This window comes from Rhagoletis zephyria, unplaced genomic scaffold (genome assembly GCF_001687245.7).
Source record: "Rhagoletis zephyria isolate East Lansing unplaced genomic scaffold, Rhagoletis_zephyria_1.1 Rzeph_scaffold_10155, whole genome shotgun sequence".
Lineage (NCBI taxonomy): Eukaryota > Metazoa > Arthropoda > Insecta > Diptera > Tephritidae > Rhagoletis > Rhagoletis zephyria.
The window spans coordinates 1-21,981 of record NW_016167233.1 but is presented as its reverse complement, the minus strand read 5'-3'; the positions used below and the strand labels follow the sequence as shown (position 1 = coordinate 21,981).

General features: G+C 33.7%; 2 protein-coding genes across 2 annotated transcripts; both read left to right on the top strand.

The window, feature by feature from the left end:
- Positions 1-2,567: 2,567 nt before the first annotated feature.
- Positions 2,568-6,484, top strand: LOC108376269 (facilitated trehalose transporter Tret1-like). Its single transcript, XM_017632467.1, has 7 exons — positions 2,568-2,637; positions 4,225-4,454; positions 4,545-4,675; positions 4,774-5,017; positions 5,183-5,291; positions 5,791-6,203; positions 6,284-6,484. The coding sequence occupies exons 1-7, from the start codon at positions 2,568-2,570 to the stop codon at positions 6,482-6,484; spliced, it is 1,398 nt and encodes a 465-aa protein (XP_017487956.1).
- Positions 6,485-14,276: 7,792 nt separating this feature from the next.
- Positions 14,277-21,975, top strand: LOC108376268 (facilitated trehalose transporter Tret1-like; the record flags this gene model as incomplete). The annotated part of the gene is made up of 6 exons (XM_017632466.1): positions 14,277-14,346; positions 15,702-15,931; positions 16,381-16,511; positions 18,738-19,114; positions 19,410-19,822; positions 21,951-21,975. Coding segments are annotated over exons 1-6 (1,246 nt in total), but the record flags the coding sequence as incomplete, so codon positions are not given.
- Positions 21,976-21,981: the final 6 nt, after the last annotated feature.

Below are 21,981 nucleotides of genomic sequence, written 5' to 3'. Positions count from 1 at the left end.
ACCAAGCTTTGTAATTTTTATTGATGAAAGTCGAGGTAGCAAAAACGGCCAGTCAGTAATAATCAAATGAGCAAACAAATTGCAAGCTTTCGTGAAAAAAGTGACATNAAACTATAGTAAACAACCAAGCTTTGTAATTTTTATTGATGAAAGTCGAGGTAGCAAAAACGGCCAGTCAGTAATAATCAAATGAGCAAACAAATTGCAAGCTTTCGTGAAAAAAGTGACATCGAGGTTGGTAGAAACTAATAAATCGGTTACCGAGATATACATACATTTGTGGTCATTTATAATATTCTAATTTTCTGCTAAGTAGTTATTGAAATCATCGATTTTAAGTGAGTTACTTGTAACATTTTTTAATAGGATTGCCACCTGTTTAGAAATTCAAAATCAATTTAATTGACAAGGTAAATGAAATATTTTAATATGTGTATCAAAGGTTTACGGTTTACGTAAACTTCCTTTCAAAATTTTTTTACGCGAGTTGCCACATGTTTAAAAATTCAAAGTCAACTCAATGTACAAGGTAAATGGAAAGTTTTTATATTGGTTTCAGCCGAGAGTGGTTTATTTCAAAAATATTTATGAAGATGGTTGCCACTCACTTAAAATTTCAAAATCGACTTTATAAAGTTAAATTAAATATATTTATAAGAGTGTCAAATATAGGCGGTGTAAGTAATCTTTATTTCTAAAATACTTTTGAAGCTTTGTTTTTTAAATATATTTTAAGAGATTACCCTAGTTTAAAAGTTCTAGAAAGTACATACATACTAGGGATGTTAATTTTTTCGATTTTTACAATCGCGGGATTTTCGGGATGTCTTTGGTTCAATCCCGGGATGCCGGGATCATTCCCGGGATTTAGATATTTATTTTTTTTCAACGACTTAACATGAAAAAATTGCATCAATATAGTTTGAGAAGCTCTCCTACCATATAATGAATAATAAGTAAATGGGTTTGGAACTTACTTTTTTATTCAAAGTGAAAACTATTTCATAAGTAACAAAACGAAAGACAGTAATTAAATTTATATGCATTTAATAATACATAAGCGTGTACATATCTGATAAAGTAATTTAAGGTATGTCGAAAAAAGCACGATGCAAGAAAAAATTAAGTCAAAAAATTTATTTTCTGGTTGAAAGAAGTTCATAATACTAGTGGCAGAAATAAATGAAGCACCCTAATCCGACCAGTTTTGTTATATTATTATTTTTTTTATTTAAAATTTACATTTTTTTTATAAAAGTCTACCTCATATTACACATAATTAATTGCATATAAATGGACATATCTCTGACGTCATGATTTCTGTAAAAGGACTTTATAATTTCAAAGATATGGTTAATTCCAAATTTTGTTTACAAAAAATCGATGCAATGTAAAACAAAAATATGGGTACCAAATGAAATAATTTTTTTTTTTTTGGTTCATAAGTACGAATTGGAATTGAAAATGCCCCTTAAAACCTATTTTATTTTTTTAAGCTAATAAAGTTAGTCATTAACATATAATTTTTTCAAAAATAAGAATTGCAGAATTTCAAGGATATTCAAGAATAAAATTATAAAAGGGTATTTTCAGTTCCTACATGTCCGTTACGCACCGAAAAATGTAATGTGTTTTAACTCTACAGAATCTTCTTTTTTAATTTGATATCCATACCGGTTTTTAAGTACATATATTGCACTGAAATTTTTAAATCATTTTTTGAAATACTCATATCTTTTAAATTTCAAAGTTCTTTTAAAAAATCCTGACGTCAGAGAGAAAAATTAAAAACACAATTTTAAAATATTTGGCCCTTGGTTTAGCGAATATGTTGATTTTTTTGTGTGTGCAAAATTTACTGCCGTAAGGTATTATATGTATGTATATTGAGCTACATATTAAAAAAAAATTAAATATTAAATAAACAAAAGAAATATAGCCAAAACTGGTCAGTGTAAATTACAAATCCCGAAAATCCCGGGATTCTCGGGACTTAAAAAGGACCGGGATGCCGGGATCCCGGGATTAACCTTCCTAATACATACATAGTTTCCTAAGTAACAGTAAGTTTAACAAAATAAAAAAGACTCGCTTAAATTGGCTTACCACTGAGTGAGCAGTTTCATCCTCAATGCCAAACAAATGTTAATGCATTTGTTAAAAGATTTGCTCCCCAGCTGCGTTTGCAAATGCTAAATGTATACATCTAATCTTTTAAACGTTCGTATTTATTTATCTTATAAATTTTTCTTACAATTGATTTCTTTAAACAATTTCATAAACAAATGAAATTTGAATATGAAAGCAGTGCCAGTAAGGTTTCGTGGAACATTTAACATTTGTGCCAGTCGCGCAATTTCACCGTTGCCGAGCGTACACATGGCGACAGCTTGCAAATAAAGGACAAAGGACATGCTAAATAATAATAAGCAGAAGATCAACGAGAAGTCTATGCAGTGAAAGTACGAGCGACAGCGAAGTGTCATAAAAGTTTTATAGATTTTTAGAATTAAAAAAATAAATAAATAGTAGCCAGTCAATTATAAAATAGAAGTACAAATGCGAAAATGGTGAATAATCAGGGATTAGCAGTTTTCAATAAATGCTATCGCATGCAGATTTTAGTAACACTCACAGGTAAGTTGTGAAACATGAAATGAACTTTTTATTATACTTTTTTTTTTTAATGCAGACGTTGATTAAAAAATACTACTTTTAGCGGGTTTTCAAATTATTATTTTGGAAAACAAAAATAAATACAATTCATAGGTATTATTTTAATCCGAAATTCGTCAAGCTTCGTTGGCTCGGGAGCATTGTGGTTTTCCAGCTCACATAAGGAATTATTTAAATCACTCTTTTCAACTGATGGCATAAGCTCCTGACAAATTATAGATCCTAATTTATTGAAGTGTTAAATCTGGGGTGATTGGTATTTACTTATGTGAGGCTTTGTTAACGAGCTGCGTGGGAGCTTTTAGGCTTCATCATCAGACCACCTATTCATCTCGATTGAAAAGCTCGACTAGACACACCAACAGACGCCTATGTTGGAGAACGTCAGCTAGGCAAAGTTGGTCACTGCTGCAGCTGCACTCTTCATACATACCGCTAGACTCGCAGATCCATTTGCACCCATTTTACCGGCTGAAACTTTTCGATCTCAGGGATCCCAGTATGAGGATTTTTAAGGTCCAACGTTATAATTATGATGGGGTCGGACTCGGGATTGAAATCGAACTATATTACTCTTACTATCGCCAACGATGAATTTCTAGTTAATTAAAATACCTCACTGAGGTCTTTGATTTACTGTTGGCCACTCTTAGCATTTTCGACATACAGCAGTCTGGAACAGTGGTACCACTACTAAAACTCAGAAAACCTGCCGAATTCACCGATTCAGTAACTGAAAACCCTTGGGGTTTCTTACTTCACGTGGCTGCAGCCTTAACGGTGAGAGAACATCCCCGGTAGTGTTGGACTTGTTAAATGCCTTTGACACCGTTCTCTCGTTTTTTTACTGCATAGGACCTTACCTTCCCCCCTAAAAATTCAAAAATTTCAATGGTTTAAAGACCGAAAATTTTAAGGATTATCTTTGCTATGCTTCCTCCGAACACAATTGCAATTGTTATAAAGTATAGCGCCGCAATAAGCTCTTCGAAACATTCGCTGGCGACAAAGAAACATTGTTGGTAACATACAAGGCAATTCGCTGGCAGGGTATGAATTACGCTATGCCTTGTATGCCTTAAAACCACTTTCATAGCGATGTCCCAGCTCTTCCAGCTAAGGGATAGAATTTCATGTTCAGGAAGCAATACATTTCCTGAAATGCACCTACCTCAGTTAAACGCTGGAACCAAAGCTGCACCGACAGGCCATCAAAGAGACTCACTGCGCGCCAGTAACCACCTTTAGTACCGTAATCCAAGTTTAACCATCACCTACGCATACGAAGATCTTCAACTACCGCGTAACTCCTACCTATCCAGACACCATCCGTACATACCCAACAAATGTCCAGCTTGTGTAGGAGATGCACAAGCACCAGCATCTTCTTCACTTGCCCTCTCAAACCATTCAGCTAACTCAATTATTATTTTTTGCTCCAAACCGAATTAGTTATTATTGATTTTCTTTCTAATTTTTTCTTTAAGATTTTTAAGATCAAAGCTTTAAAAATTGTTTTCTCTTTCTTTTTATGTCCAAAATATTCAGCGCACATTATGACTCTCTCGCATGGCATTGGCCTAGGTTGGCTCTCTCCGACGCTGCTCATATTGCAGTCACCGCACACGCCGTTAGATTTCAAAGTTGCTGTCGAAGATGTGTCATGGATTGGTTCAATATTTGGCATAGGTTCGCTGTGCAGTAATGTATTTTTTGGACTCACTGCGGATCGTTTCGGTAGAAAGACTAATATGTACCTCTTGGCGCTGCCGCATATGGTGAGTGAATGGCAACAGCTGTTACCTACATAAATAAAGAAGAGACAAGAGTACGTATGATTATAAATTTTTTATTTAATTCCTAAACAGCTCTTTTGGATTCTCAACTATTTTGCGAAGAGTGTAGAGTATCTATATGCAGCGCGTTTCTGTGCGGGTCTAACCAGTGGTGGCCTCTATGTGGTCGGACCTATCTTCATTAGTGAGATTTCTGATAAAGAGTAAGTATAATGCGGATTCTTTGTTGTATGATCTCCGATTTTGTGTACCAATAGCTATGCTTCATTATTTTTCTAATACTTGAATGACATCTTTGCAGAATTCGTGGCGCTCTCACTTCTTTGGCTATGATGTTTTATAGCTGCGGCATTCTCATCGGCTATATATTACCTTCCTATCTCGATTACCATGTTATACCGTGCATAATAATATTCCTGTCCATAATTTATATCATCATAATGGCGTTCTTCCCAGAGACACCAACGAGTCTGGTGCAGCGCGGCAAGGTTGAAGAAGCAGAAATTGCTTTCAATTTCTATAAAAACCTAAAGCCCAAGAAACATGTCTGTGAGTTGTTTGTAAACGAGTTGCAATCCTCATCAACGCTAAGTGAATTCGAAGACCTCAAGGCATCTAAGCTGCAAGGTNTGCAGCGCGGCAAGGTTGAAGAAGCAGAAATCGCTTTCAATTTCTATAAAAACCTAAAGCCCAAGAAACATGTCTGTGAGTTGTTTGTAAACGAGTTGCAATCCTCATCAACGCTAAGTGAATTCGAGGACCTCAAGGCATCTAAGCTGCAAGGTGGCAAGACCGCACCCATTTCGCTGGGCGACTTTTGTGAGTTTTTTACCCATTTTTAGATTATCCCAAAATCTATGCACATACCAATTTCTATAACTTACCGTTTCGGTATTCTATCCATATTCCTACTCAAAACCATATCCATTTCCATATCCATATCCATATACATTTCTATATCCAAATGCATTTGCAAATCCATATCCATATGCTTATCCATATGCATATCAATATCTATGTACATATATACAACTATTCATATCCATATCCATAATCACATCCATATCCATATCTATATCCAGATCCTCATCCATATCCATATGTATCTCTTCTGCGCTTCCTTCAAAAACTCTTCNATATCCAAATGCATTTGCAAATCCATATCCATATGCTTATCCATATGCATCTCAATATATATGTACATATATACAACTATTCATATCCATATTCATATCCATATCTATATCCATATCCACAACCATATCCATATGTATCTCTTCTGCGCTTCCTTCAAAAATTATTTTCTTCTCTTCCACAGTAAATCGAACCGCTTTGAAGAAATTCGCTCTCGCTTTTGTGCTCTGCACGCAGAATCAATTTTCTAGCAGCTTTGCCATCGTAAATTATATGTCCCATATTTTTGCTGAATCTGGTTCGACAATGGATCCAAGTAAATGCACCATCATTGCGGGCATAGTACAAATTATGTGCACTCTCTTGGCCACTTTGCTTGTTGAGCGTTTTGGGCGTAAAAGCCTAATGTTACTCTCGACCGCCGGCATGGCTTTGGGAATGTTCAGCTTTGGTGCCTTCGTGCAATTCACCGATGAGACGACCAAAGCTGAATACAATTGGGTTCCGCTCTTGGCGGTGGCATTTGTCACGGCTACGGCCTCTTTTGGCGTAATTTCCTTAACTTTCACGATAATTGTAGAAATATTGCCGGCAAAGGTGAGTTGAGCAAATGAGTTGTACGAATGTGAGTTATTCCATGTTTAAATATGAACTATTTTTTATGTTTTTTTTCACAGATTCGCCCTCAAGCGCAGTCCATTGCCATGATGTATTGTAGTGTTATGGTGTTCACCACCCTTAAGTTATATCCTTACTTCCTCTTCAACTTGGGCATATCAATCACAATGTATTCGTGTGCTGGCTCTTGTGTAATTACAGGAATTTATTTGCTGTTCTTTTTGCCAGAAACTAAAGGAAAATCAATGGTGCAGGACTAGTGCAACGAGTTTTTAAGTAGTTAAGATTAAGAAATAAAGTAGCGTTCTTTTAAACGGCTGTGCAGATAGTAGATATGCTTAGCTAAATGAAATACTTCTAATCGCAAATAAAAACTTATCTAAAATCAAGTGTTTTCATTTAATAAGCACTGAACGATATATGTACATACTTATGTATGCTGTCCATTTCCGCATGAGGCCTGCGTTGATNGTTTTCATTTAATAAGCACTGAACGATATATGTACATACTTATGTATGCTCTCCATTTCCGCATGAGGCCTGCGTTGATACATTGAAGTAAGCGCAGCGTTCTGCTTCGTCAAACGCGTCATTTGTGTCGCTGTTCTTATTTTCTTATAGAATTTTTTGCGCCGCGTTCCTGCCTGTCAGCGTCTCCAGCTATTTACACTCACGCATATCTGTCTCTTTTTTCTCCCTTTTTCTCAATTTTTTCAGCGGTACGCAGAGACTGGTAAATCGATTCCCAATGCTCATTTACATCCGCTCGATGAGAAGTTGCTTGTTGTCGATTGCTCTTTGTGACTGTAGCTTTTCGAGGTTGAACTTTCGTCACGCCTATCACAACGTTTTGAACTTGGGTTTTTATCTCTCATAAAGCTACACCCATATGGTTTTATGGATATTTCGTCGCTGGCGTTAGGTACTAGCAAATAACTACCACATTCCGTGCTGCGGTGAAGTCGATAAGAGTCTCTCCGTTGTCGGATGGGCCTCATGCATAAAAAGTTAGCTTAAACTCCGAGTCGATTATCAGTTCTTGAGCTTAAGCTCAGCCCATCAGTGTAAAAATTTGAGTGTGAGCTTAAGCTCATTCTTATAACTGAGGCCCATTGTCATGAAGACTGAAATTTTAGACTGTTGGACCAAATATGTTTAGCTTTCATGCTTTCATGATTAACTAATGGGGTGATGAACCTGGATACAAGAGGTCGAGACCTCCACCCAACTACAAATCCTGCAACAAATTTGTACGTCGTCTCATGACAGACCCGTCCATCGCATATCCTGTACGTTTCCTATTAAGAGTACGGATGCCGCACATTCTTTTTTATTTCTTATGGGTTCTCAGCCCAGTGCACAACCCATTTTTAGGAGAGTTTTTGAACAAAATAACCCGGGATGGTCCCACTAAAGCGTCCTCTCATTCTGCCGTGAACTAAGGCTTCCATACGTGTTCGTTACCGCATCTCGCAAACGGATTGCTCACATTTCCCAGAGTGCGCGGGAAATTATGCAAGAGTCAGTGCAGTATCTGAAAACCCAAATGAATGACAATAAGCAGAGGGTAGACTTCCTGGACAAACGAAAACGAAACGAGATGATTGAGGGGAAGTAATTGAAGAGTTTGCTGAAAATCCGAAGGGTATGTTACTAGCATAAAAAACTATACATATAAAAAATTGTAAAAGGCCGATGTCTGTACATTAAAGATAATAAAGAAAAATCAATATGGAGGTCTTTCTTAGAGCAACGGAAGCCAAATCAACAATGTTTAGAATTTTTGACGTGTCGTGTCTGTCTGTCTGTATGTTTGTACGCGCATCACGCGAAAACTAATGCAAGGAACTGAATGCAGTAACTAGAGGTATAACTGAAAACATAGAAAAAAATTAGAGAGTCGCCACCTGTTTGAAAATAGCAGTTTAAATAATTTGTTTAAGAAGAAAATATTGGAAGGTTGCCACCTGTTTGAAAATTTTAATTTAATCTACTTGATAAGATAAATTAAAAAAGATTACTGTCGAAAAAATTTTTGAAGCGCGTTGCCACCTACTTAACACCCAAATTCATAAAAAATAAATTATTCTTCATAAATCGAAAATTTGTTTGAAAATCTCACTTCATAAAGCTCTTTAAATCCATTTTATTTTTTTTATAAATAAAGCCATAATAGTTTTGGGAGGGAATAACAACACAAAAATACTTTTAACTTGCAGTGAAACTAGTATTTGCTAGTTATTGAAAAAAAAAAAATTAAAAAAATCGATATATCAACCTTTGGTTTGGGAAAAAAATTTATAGTAGCGATTTATAACATTTCATGGGATTTGAATAAAAGGCTGAAAATTTTTATTTTATTACCAAAACACTTCAATAAGCCAAGCAATTTCCCTTTTTATAAAGTTTATGGTTTTATTACATCAACAGTTATGATCATAAAATAATTAAAGTATTGTTTACAAATGTATATTTACATATTAGATAAAGAAAAGTAAAATGAAAGTAGTAAAAATATATACAACTCTAAATAAATATGTGCTGCCTTCTTGGCATAAATATGTACATATGTACATTCATACATAGGTAAATATGTATGTACTTATGTATAAACAGTCTTTACCACAAAAGAAACACACAAAAGAAAATGTATCGCAAAAATGCTGGTGCAGCGAAAAGTTATCTATCAGAAAAGGGGCTGCAGTAACTGTAGGTGATTTGTTGAAACAGTTTAAAACAAATAGATACACTTAAAATACTTTTCCGAAAATTTGGAATATCGGCCACATATTGGAGTTTTTTTTTTAAATTTATTAATCTGAAGTCTGTAGAAAATATAACATTTTATCTAAGCGTAACAAAGAAGAAGGCACAACAATTTCTAACGCAAAATAAAATATATCGCCTTGCAGTTTACATAGTATTCCAATTAGACAACCATCTACTGATTTACTTAAGGCTTTACTTAAATCTTTTTATTTCTCGTCTAATTTGCTCGCGAATTTCTTTGTTCGCGCATTTTCAAAGTTCAACGTATTATAATTGCTTTGATTGCAATATCATAACTTTTTATACGCTTATTGTGTGCTTAAGGGAGTAACGTAGTCTTATTTGATTTTGCTTGAACCCAAATCCTCTTGAGTACAAAGGTTTTACTCGAAAAGTGCAATTAAGCTCTACTCTGTCCTAACTAACGCAAATTTTAAATAGCAAATGAAGCCAAGTCCTCCAACACCCGTTCTCTCACCCAACGCTGAGAAGGCTTTTCGGGTCTTGCTTGCATCTATTCGTATAATATGGCCGAGTCGGCCAAGCCTCTCTTTCGATGTTGCCATTGTTCATGCTTCTGCGCCATATAGCAGAGCAGGCACTTATTCATAGAGCGGGATTTTTTTGTTAGACGGCAGAGGACTTTACTTACCTCTCAAAAGTCCAAAATAACATTTCTTTGTAAAAGTAATTCTAGCTGGATTTGAGGTCTGGCATTAGTATTAGGGGTGTTATGATGTCGATATAATCGGCTTGGTTGGTTGGTAGGTTTAAGTGGATTGTCACCCTAGTGAGAAGCAATTAGGAAGTTTGTCACAACTCGTGCAACCTCCAGTCATTTGGCGGCTTTAATAAATTTCAGTACGTCATACAGAGAGAGGTAGCTGCACTCAAAAATATTCTGCAGGAATGGTTTGCCGAGTATCTTTAGCCTTATCCTTGCGAGGCCTGTACACTCGCACAGTAAGTATTCGACTGTCTATTTTGAGTCAGGGTCGTCGCAACTGCGACAAAACCTATTGAAGGGCTGGCTCATGCTTTTGGCATGTACCCCAATGGGCCAGCGCCCTGTGCATTCGTTCCTAAGAAAGATTTGGTTTTAAGTGGGTCGTAGGATACCGGTACTGCCGGGTAATGCTATGCAACTCTGCCTAGCCTTTCAGTGATTTTTATCCCAATCTCTCTTAGCGAGATGCCCAGAGTGTCCACCGCGTGAGACACATTCATTGCGGAGCCGTTCCTTGCTAGTTCGTCCGCTTCCTCGTTTACGCAAATGTCTATGTCCCGGGACCCATATTAGGGTAATTTTGTATTGATCAGAAATATCGGCCAGCTCTCTCCTACATTCATCCACTAGTTGAGATCTAACATACGTAGAAGAGAGTGCCTGAATGGCCGAGTGGATGTACACCTACGTTTACGCAGGTACGTTCTCTTTAATGTACCTTACTGCCTCCTTAATAGCGTATGTTTGGGCATGAAAAACGCTTATGAGGCATTCCAAGCTATTTCAATGAAAATTACGATTTTTTTTAGATTTTGATATAAACTGAGTATAATGTAGAAATACCTCTAAAATATGGCAAAACGCGAGGAATGTAAAAAAAAAATAAAATTTGCAAAAGTTATACAACAATAAAAATATTAGCCATTATTTATCACATCATAACTCGATAAATATTGGTTATATCAAAAAAATCAATTAGTACTTTTTTATTGACACAGAGTCAGAGATTTATAAAAGATTTTTAATTTCTTTTTAAGTCCACTTTTCTATAAGTTTATTAATAAACAATTTAGAAAGTTGCTAAAAAAAACGTGTTTGCTGGTTTTTAAAAATCTGCAAAAAATATATGTGATAGAGTGAATATCAAAGATTTAACTGACAAAATGTTAAAGGGTGTCTCGATATAGGGCCTGAGATTATTAATTGTTTGGTAAAGCAGTGACTGATAAAACAAAATTAAAAAATACAAAATTTTAATTCAAATTACATCAAAATACGTCAAGTGGGCCACCTAAAAACCTTTTCTTTCGGATAACCAAGATAGGTTCGTACTTTGGTAGAGGTCCAGGTAATATTTGTTTCCCTATACTTTATTTTGCAATAATCCTCTTACTTTGCGAAAAATCGCGAATTTAAAATTAACATAATCATTTCTTTGATTGGCCATTTCTCCTAAACCGGCAGAGATAACTTAATCATTTTGGTTTAAATTAAGCACAGATTAATAAATTTTTCACAACAATATGGGTATCAATCGAAATGGTTTTAAAAAGGCTTTATTTCATGATTCTATTCTGTTTGAAATATTTTTTACAGAGTTTCCACCTTTTTACAAACTTAAATTCAACGTATAAAATAGGTTTCAAATGTATTTGGTTATGAAAAAAACTTTATCTCTAAACAACATGTAGGCGGGTTCCCACCTCTTTCGAAAATTAAATTCAACTTGAATTAAGGGAATTCGATTATTTGAATATGTATCACAACACGGGTGTCAGAATAAAAAAAGTTTAACAGGGGTTCGTTTTAAATTGTTTTGAACAGAATCGACACCTGTTTGAAAAGTCAAATTTAATAAAAATTTTTTTAAATATTAAACATCAAACGAAAGAGTGGTAAAAAATCCTTGGTTTGAACATTTAGAATATCAAAGAGAGTTTGCCTCCTGCATTTATTGAAAGATGATCCAAGTTCCGTTCCTTCACAATTTGCTTGGTACTTTTATCAATGCTTTTCTAGGAGTTTTCCTCCGTATATAATTAATCTGTTTTTTTTTTTAAATATTTCTCATACAAAAAAGCTTAGATACATATGTGTGTACATATTCAGGGCCGGATTAAGAGTGTTGGGGCCCTCTTTGAGTTAATAAATACCTGCAATTAATTGGAAAATTATTTATATTTTCATTTTAACAGTATCGTTAATTATTGACTTCTAACCACGTGTTTTCTTTTGAAATTCTAGCCTGAATTCCTTTGTATTTTCCGCTCATGTTGCACTCAGTATTAAACGACTGACAACAGAAGTCTCGCGTATGAACAGAGATGGATTAGTACGACTGTTTTGTCTTTTTGATCCGGCTTATTATTTCTGCCTGTACTTTCTCATCCCTCAAAGTTATTATTTCCTTGCAAGTTGTTGAGGATGATTATTAATTAAAGCATGTTTTTTTGGGTGACTCTTTAATGGTTATATACCATTATTTGCACCTTCTTAATGATTAGTTGTTAACAACTTAAAAAAAAATAATTAATTTTAATTCCATGATTATTTTTGATTATTTTCAATTATTTTTTAATTGCATGATTAATGTAGTTATTTGATAATTTTCAGTTAATTTTAATTCCATGGTTAATACAATTACATACATGATTATTTTAAATTATTTTTGATTTTTTTAATTATATGATTAATATAATTATTTTATTATTTTCAATTTTAGTTTTTGTTTTCAATTTTGAATAATATATATCAAAGCAGTTAATATACATATGATAAGAATCAATACAATTTTATATTACGATAAATATACAATGAGAATAACAAAAAGACAAAAGAGAAAATAATCAAAACACAGCACTTGTTGCTTTGCTTTGATATTTTTTTTGCTAATTAAAAAAAAATACTGTATCTATTTGAAAAAATAATTAAAAATAATCACATAAGTAGAAATAACCAAATAATTGAAGATAATAAAATATAAATAAAATAAAAGTAATTAAACTATTAAAAATATTCAAATATTAAAAAAATAATTTAACTAATTTTGATTATTTGATTATTTCTAATTATTTGATTATTTTTATTTACTTGATTACTTTTTATTATTTTTATGATTCCAAATAATCATGATTATTTTTGGTTATTTTTAATTACTTATTAATTGCTTGGTTATGTAAAAAAATTAAAATAATAATTAAAATTAAAAAATGCAAAACAATTAATGATTATTAATCGTAATAGAAATTTAATAGCTCTGTCCATTTTTGGATGAGTCGAAAATCTCACCAGAGCCAGCAGAAGCTAAGCTAGGTTCCGCAAGATGTATGGATGGTGCTGACAAATCTTCTTAATATTTAGCGATATTTTCTGTAATCTCTGAAAAATTATTTCTTGTTCTTTCGTCATCACAAGTGGGCGCCCTTTGCCGCGGCCCCATCGGCCCTGCCCTTAATCCGGCGCTGTACACATTACTTCAGTGCTTGTTATAAATCTTGCCAAGAGAAAAAGTGTTAATAGTTTTGTATTACATTTTTGAAAACCATTTCTTGTACTATTGCAAAATTATACAATCCAATTGAATGAAAGAACACAATTTAAACCATTTTATGTTTTTTTAGTAGGTAGAATTAGGGTTTTGTTAATATATTTTTTTGTAATAAACTAGTTGCAGCTGTTCTGTAGATTTTATCTGAGCGAATTTTGATTGTATTTTTTCATTATAGATTTTATAACTAAATACACACCAACAATTACCCTATATTCAAATCTACAAAATGCTTAGGCTAGGTAAGTACTATTATTAATGATACATACATATGTATAAACAAATGTTCTAAGTATTCACATCTAAAATATATTTACATATGTATATATGTATATTTCAATATATAAATAAGTGCTAGTAACCAAGATTAATGACTTGAAAGTAAATATTTTTCAGAACCCACTAGAAATCATAAAAGCCGGTCGGTGAAAGCAATGAGCGACAAATATACATGCATTCATACTTATGTACATATGTATTATTATTTTAATACTTATGTCTCAGCCAGGTACATGAAGATGTTTTTTGCACAAAACCTATCTAATCGCGAAACCCTTACCAATATTACTTCCACACTGACTGACTGAGTGTATTCATATTGGCGCCTATACTTACGAGTAGATAGAATTATTGTATATACATATACTTGTATATAAATATAACTATGTGTTTGTCCTGCTGCTGCGGCTGGAGCAAACATAATAAATAAAAAAATCGAAAATTTAAACCGCAATCATAAACTTGCAAAAAATTTACCTATATAAAACCGGTACTGCGAAGTCTCAGCAGCTGCCAGTTGTGAGTACTGATACATATATGGCGGACGTACACAAGCGGCGGCTGTGTGTAGATTGAAGCATAGTTATTGGCGTTTGAGCAGCGTGTTTTTCAACTACTTAGACGTATTGTCATGCAAATAGGGAGTGCTCCCCTTTAAATTAAGTTAAATTAAAAGTTAGTAGTTTTTAATTGAAAAAGAAAATATTTTACAAAATAAAAATACAGAAATATGTCCAACACCGAAAGCGTTTCTATATGGAGCAAACGCTATCGCATGCAAATATTGGTAACCGTTGTGGGTGAGTGTGATTTATATAAACACGAAATAAAATCATAATCGAAAAACTTAAACGAAAGAAAAAAAAATTTTATTAGAGTAATGGATTTTCATTGTGCCCAGATTACACCGTGCGACAAAAACAAAAAAAATTAATACACACGAAAAAGTTAATGTAGTATTTTTTTTGGTTCACAAGGACGAATATAAAGCTAATAAAGTTAGAAGGACAAAGTTCGAGGATGCAGTCGAGCTTATACTATATCATAACATATCGTTACCTAAAGCTGAAAAGGTGCCAAGTGCATTTTTTGAGATTGCTAGGAGAGACGGAAAATTGGTGTAGTTTTGCATCAAAAACTAAATTTTGAAAAAAGTAAACCTTTAGGTAGCGATGTATATGTTTTTTAAATAAAAAATGCGAATTTTCTGAAAGGAATCAAATTTGTAATACCTTTTTGTCCTTATACACCAAAAATGTAACCCTAAATTCTAGCAAGTGTAACCCTTTTCAATTCTAAAAAAATTTTCCCTTTAATTTGATACCCATATTGTTATTCTACATTGCACTGAATTATTAAATAATTCTTTGAATCACGGGCCAACCTAATATACTATATTCACGCACGCCGCACAGTGTTCTATTTTGTGAAAAATACCGCGAGAACGAGATAAGATAGATAAATAAATGTAACGGTATTGCAAAGATTTTGAGATGTAAAATATAGGAAAAATAGTATTGTTGATCAAAAAATTACCTTGGCCTTTAAAATTACCTTCAAAAAGCAGAAGAAAGGAAGTTTTAAATATTTTCCTTTATTGACCTAAAAACTGTATGCAGCGAAGTTTTGAAAATATATATGTACATATTTTTGCTGTTCTTGCATCACACAATACCTTTTCATGGTCGCGAAAGCTAAGAAATGCCTTTTAATTCTTTTTCTAAAAGTTCATTGCATGCTGTTTTTAGCTCGAAAGCAGAAAAATATTCAAAAATTTTACTTTGAAGATCGGCTTTGAGGTCAAGGTAATTTGTCTTTCAATTAGGCCTTTAAAATAACCATCAAAAGTAAAATTAAAATTTTTTCGTAACTTTTTTAATATATATCAAAACAGCTTGAAATGAACTTTTCTTTTTTAAAAACAATTTAAAATGCGGTTTTTGGTACTCGTTGACAATAAGAGCGATACCCTCTTATGTAGATTTTGAACGTTTTATGGTTTTCGTGGAAATTTTTTTTTTTTTTTGTAAAAAATTCTGTTGTTAAATATATGTGTGTTATATATTTTTCCAACACATCGTTTTATACACGCATTGTTTGTTAATTTTTATAGTATTCTATAATTTTTTTCTTATTTGTTTTTCCCTTTCTCCAGCTCATATAATGACCTTTACACATGGCATCAGTTTGGGTTGGCTCTCGCCCATTATACAAGTTCTGCAATCACCTGATTCACCGCTAAATTTCACAATCACCACCGATCAGGTGTCTTGGATTGGCTCATTATTTGGCATTGGCTTTTTAGTTGGTAATATTTTCTTTGGTCTCACTCTGGATCGCTTGGGTAGGAAGGTCAATATGTATTTACTGGCTATTCCGCATATGGTTAGTTTAATTTCACATATGTATGTGTATAAATAGAAGTTCAAGTAAGAACAAAGTAACTGTCCTATAATAGTAACACAACGTTTAAAAAAAGAAAACTAAAGTTTTGAACATATAGTATGTAAGTATGTATGTATGTGGGAGGAATATTTTATGAAGAACTAAGCATACATAATTGTTCTATAAAAAAGTAAAGCGTTTTAAAGCGTTTGTTTATAGACCGCATAACGATTAAACAGTTACATACTATATGTATATGAAGTTTGCAAATTAATAAACTTTCTAGTTTAGATATCAAACCAGACAAATTTTCCCAAAATGCTTCAGAAATATAAGTATTCTTCCGAATATAGTTTCTTTTCCTTATTTTCTATGATATCCTCAACATCAAACTTTATTTCTAAAAAAAAAAATTATTCAGTATAACCTTTCTTCATCCAAATCTTCAGCTTTTTTGGATTTTGAGCTATGCAGCACAAAGCATAGACTATCTGTATGCGGCACGTTTCTTCGCCGGTTTTACGAGCAGCGGCCTGTATGTGGTCATACCGATCTTCATCAGCGAATTATCAGACAAAGAGTAAGTACAATTCAAATAGGAAAATTAAGAAGACTTAAGTTGACTTAATAAAATGTAGATTAAAGTAGAGAATCTCGTGAATCAGATCAGAATATGTATGCACATTAGGGTGGTCCAAAAATGTATGGGAGAAAAGTAAAATCGGCAATTTAATGCTCCCCCCTAGGATTGTTCTATACCGAAAAAAAGTATACCCCTGTTTTTTTATTTTAAAATCAAAATATATTTAGAGGTCGCTCAAAGCGCTCAAAGTTTCCCATGTATTTTGTATGGGGAAAAAAAATACTTTTCGTAGAAATAGCATAGAATCCATGAAAATAAAAATTTTTCATTCTGAAAACTCTGCTTCTCTTCAGAGGACTTCAGAGAATACGGCCCAATTGTTTATTTAAGCGTCCTCCGGCCTTAACCAATTTTGGCGGTTTGGTATATTTAGCATCAGTTTTTTTTTGTTCAAACTAGTGACAAAGTTGAACATTAAAAAGTAATCACGTTCAAAAGTTACAATTATGTCCATTTCCACACGGCATATTTTAAATGGCACCAATTTTTTGTCATTTCAATGCCTAGTGGAAATTCGACATTAGTTTCAACGCATAAAAATAGCTCCGAAAAATTTCGCTGTGTAAATTTAAATTTTAAAACTAAAAGTTTACAACGCTCAGATAATTCTTATTATGGAGCACATGGCAGCAGAAAACTTTCATTGAGAAAGGCAATGGTTCTTTTTAGTGATTATAAAAAGTGTAAACATGCTTACGTGTATCCATATTATCTATAGGTATAAGCATATGTATACATACATACATATGTATGTCTCCTTACTGTCACAGGTGGGATACGATTTTATAGTTGTCAAATATTGACAGCTTATCACTACAACTAAACGAATATTTACAAACAACTAGCCAGAAACTTTTATATTCCACATAGACGGAAGAAATACCTATAGATACAGTATCTACATTAGGGTGGTCCAAACATTCGTAGGGGGGGNGGGGGGGGGGGGGGAATCAAAGTCCGATTTTTTATGATTTCACCCCCTACGATTGTTCTACATCGGAAAAATATTCCCCTGTTTTTTTATTTTTAAATCAAAAAAATATTTAGAGGTCGCTCATAGCGCGCCCAAAGTTTTCCATGTATTTTATATCGGAAAACTTTGTTCCTCTTCAGGAGATGTCTAATAATAATACCCAATTGTATATTTTAGCATTTTTTAATATTAGCGAGGTTTTATTTTTGTACATTTTGGGGTTTAGGTGAGCTATAAAAAATATTTCATATTACAAAATGGCTAAATAAATCATTGGGTGATATTATTGAAAGGCTTCTGAAGAGAAAAAAAAAGTTTTTCGTTGGAGAAATATTGATTTCCAAGAATTTTATGCTGTTTCTACGAACAATTTTTTCGCCCATATAAAATACTTTGAGCGCATTAAAATTAAGACTTTCCTCCTTTTTAACCACCCTAATCTACATACATATGCATACTATTTACAAACATACATACAGGCATGAGTACTTATATTAATCAGTTTACGAGCAATGACTTTCCTTAATCTTAACAGAAAGAAAGTTCGAATCATTTAAGAAATTTTGTAGGCCAACTACATTTGCATTTGCATCGGGGCAAACTTAAAACCTGTGACGCTTAAATAAAATTGGCAAACTATAAAGCAAACTAACGGTGTGACCAGGTTAGCCTTTTTATAAAAATAATAACCATATCAAACATACTTAATATTTCAAAAACTTTTGTTTACCGTTCAAATATTACAATAACAGAGCAAAGTACAATTTCCTTTAGAATATACTTTCTTAGCTTTTTCTTAGGTTTTAAAAAAATAGTACTTCGAAATTTTCCTTATACCAAGGCGAATTTATATAAGGTGGTGTTACTAGATTAGCTGATTTTGTGTACCGCGAATGAATATACTAACTTATTTTTAACTTAATTTTTCACAGAGTATAACTTTTTCCAACATTATTTCACAACCAATTTAGCCTCGCTTTTTGTGATCATCTGGCCATACTGCAAATATATCATCCAACAACAGCAGCGATACTTTAAATTAAGTATCTTCTAAAAGCAACACTCCACTAAGATTTCTCTTCTTATCGTCTCAAAATATAATGCCCTAAAATAATATGCTAAGCTCTTGCACGCTTATTTATTTTGCTCGCAATTTTTATTACTATTTTCGCTGTTTTATTACATTTTAGAATACGTGGCGGCCTCACCGCAATGGCTATGGGTTTCCTCAGTACCGGCATTTTGGTTGGCTATGCGCTGCCTGCATATCTCGGCTACTTCTTGGTGCCTTGCATTATAATTGTTTTGCCGATCATTTATCTAATTGCTAGCTGGGTATTTCCAGAGACGCCACAAAGTCTGCTGAAGAGAGGACGTACTGTAAGCGCGGAAAATTCTTTTAATTTTTACAAAAGTATACCCAAGCCAGAGGAGAATACGACACCAAAATTTAGTAGCGACTTGGAATTACCACGGCCTGCGTTGCCGGCGCGAAGCGAGTTTGATGAATTGAAGGAGATTATTCTGTCGAGTGGATTCGCCACGCCCATAACTATAAAGGATTTCTGTAAGTTTTTGTGTCAATAAGTAGCCGAATATGTAGGCATGTTTTAATTGATTAAGATAGCTACGGAAGCTCGAATACAACCTGTCTGAATACATTTATACGAGGCGAGGTCTATAATTCGTCAAGTGATGAAAAAAAATCTGTCAAAATCTCAAAACTTTCTCATAGTACCGAGAGGTCTTCCAAAGAAGTGATTTTNTTGTCCTAACCTATCCCTCAAACGACCTCTTAATAATTCTTCCACACATCTTACAAGCCCATTTCTCTCTCCCTCTTTTACTCTCCTTTTTTTCAGTCACCAAATCGGCCATATTCAAATTTTTCACCGCCTTCATTATGTGCATTCTCAATCAATTCTCCAGCAGCTTCGTCTTTGTCAGCTATATGTCCGCTATTTTTGCATCATCCGGTTCGACGATGGACCCCAATGAGTGTACTATTTATATGGGTGTGGTTGAGATAGCCGGCACGGTGACGTCCACTGTGCTAGTAGAACGTTTCGGTCGCAAAGTACTGTTGCTTTCATCAACAGCGACGATGGCAGCGTCGATGTTTGCTTTCGGCATTTTTGTCCAATTCACCGATGACGTAACGAAGGCACAATACGAATGGGCGCCAGTGTTGCTGATGGCTTTGGTTGTGTACACGGCCGCTTTTGGCATTGTTGGGCTGACCTATACGATTATTGTGGAAATTCTGCCGGCAAAGGTGAGTAAAATTTGAGTTAAGATGGAATGATTCGGGTGAGAACTTATTTACGTATGAACATATGTACATTAAGGTGCCTCGATGATTATAACTTATCCCGACTTGAACTTGAATTAATGAATTGTGGATATGATCAATACTACTACATAGGTCTCAGTTGCAGTAAATCCAAATTTCTATTACTTCAAAGATACTAAAGAAAAGAAAATTCAAGGAGTATTTTTACGTACAGAAAGTGGCATATCTATGTATAAGTAACCGAAGATAGATGTTGGCTCTGACTTCGAAGTTTCTCACAGAAAAGAGGAGGAATCCAACAGCTAGGCTAATATATATAAAGTTTTTGAGGCCGACAAAAACTAACTCGGTACAAGATTAGAGCGTAACGATGTGTCAAGAGGAAGCTGGCATATTCACACATACAACGATTTGTTGAGGACTCTAGAGAGGGTGCTAAAAGTTGATGTACTGATATCCATATATACAGAGTATCTTGATCGGTCTGAGCATCGTGCGATGAGCGGAACATAGATCTTTTGAGGGGAATACCGGCAGTACACAGCCATATCAGCCACGCAGATATCAGGTTTGAAGCCACGATTTCTGTGAGAAATTGTTCTTCCTGTGGAAAATCCCCGCGCTGTGATATAAGCTCTACAAAATTCTGTAAAAGCATTTATATGAGGATCTGGTGCTAAGAACCGTCTCACTGTAAAGACTAACTGGATTTTTTTTTTACCTATAGGGTTGATTTAAGTGCATGTAGGTAGAGGATAGGATAGGACATGATAGTTTAGGATAAGATACGATAGGATAGGATAGGTAAAGATAGTATACATCAAGCAAAGAATAACTTTTGCTTACAAGCAAAAGCAGAAAAACCTGTGAGCACTCGGGATGAACGACTGACGCAACTTCGTAAAAGAACAAACGGTCGTAGTGCCAAATAAAAAGATCCATCTCTGACTATACGAGAAACGCAGTGGGGGGTACAAAAAAATACGTATTTTGTTCTGGGACACTCTAATGCGCATATCTGTATAAAATCTATAAACATTTTGAATGGGGATAAATAGAAATGGTACCGAGCTGATAGGGGAAATTACTTGGTTTGTTATTTATGTTGTTATCGGAATGGAAAAACGATATCGATAATAATTTCCATGAAAAAATCGATAAGCTTTTTAACAACGGTATCAATAAATAAATTTATAAAAAAGTATCGATACCACTGAAATTGACAACGATATTGGTAAATCATATATCGATGACGATATCAAAAATAAAATTTACTAGTCTTAAAACGATCGATAGCACTTACACTTACTTACAATTACTGATATTCTGAAATGATTATACTCAATTTTAAGTTTCAACAAATTTCAAGTACGGTGCTTGTACTCAGTATAGGTAGCCATATATTTACCGTAATTTGGGATTAATATATTAATTTGAATAAAATATCGGCCGCTTGTGAGATTTCTACACTAAGCATTGAAATGTTACCAAAATACATATGTATATTTAAAGAGAGTACTCAGTACTCTGGAAAATATACGATCCTAAAAAATTTTGTTACCGAAGAACTCGATCCTCAAAAGTACTCGATATGTACTTCCCAAAACTAAAAATTACTACTGAAATTTTTATCGACATATTCTTGTCAATTAATCGCATAGTGACATATTTACCGAAATCTTCCTCGATTTCATTAAAATGTAGATATCGATACCAAATATCTGTATTGATGAATATATTTTAATGATGTCGAGAAAGATATCGCCATCTACATATATATATCAATAAATACATTTAATGCTTTCGAGTAAGATAACGAAAAATATGTCACAATGGGATTAGTTAATATCAGCATGTCGATATCAATGTCAATATTCATATCCAGTATGAATATATTTCGAAAACTTGTCAACCCATTTTTTAAAGAGAATAACTACAGTGAGTGTTGGTAAAAATAGTGCAGTACTTTTTTAAATTTTTTTATGTTGACTGTGTTGCACATTTTCATCCATATGAAATACTCATAACATGCGATCGATCATTCACGATGTGGAAAAAAATCCAAAATGACACTGTTAAAAAATAAATAAAGATAAACCGCTTTTTTCAGATTCGCGGTCAAGCTCAAGCGATAAGTATGG

What these genes read in the sequence shown, in the direction of transcription:
- LOC108376269 (XM_017632467.1), top strand. Translation starts at nt 2,568, where the DNA reads ATGGTGAATAATCAGGGATTAGCAGTTTTCAATAAATGCTATCGCATG. An exon ending in AGTGAGATTTCTGATAAAGA is followed by an intron (nt 4,676 to 4,773) that starts GTAAGTATAATG and finishes ACATCTTTGCAG; the next exon opens with AATTCGTGGCGCTCTCACTT. An exon ending in ACCTAAAGCCCAAGAAACAT is followed by an intron (nt 5,018 to 5,182) that starts GTCTGTGAGTTG and finishes CATGTCTGTGAG; the next exon opens with TTGTTTGTAAACGAGTTGCA.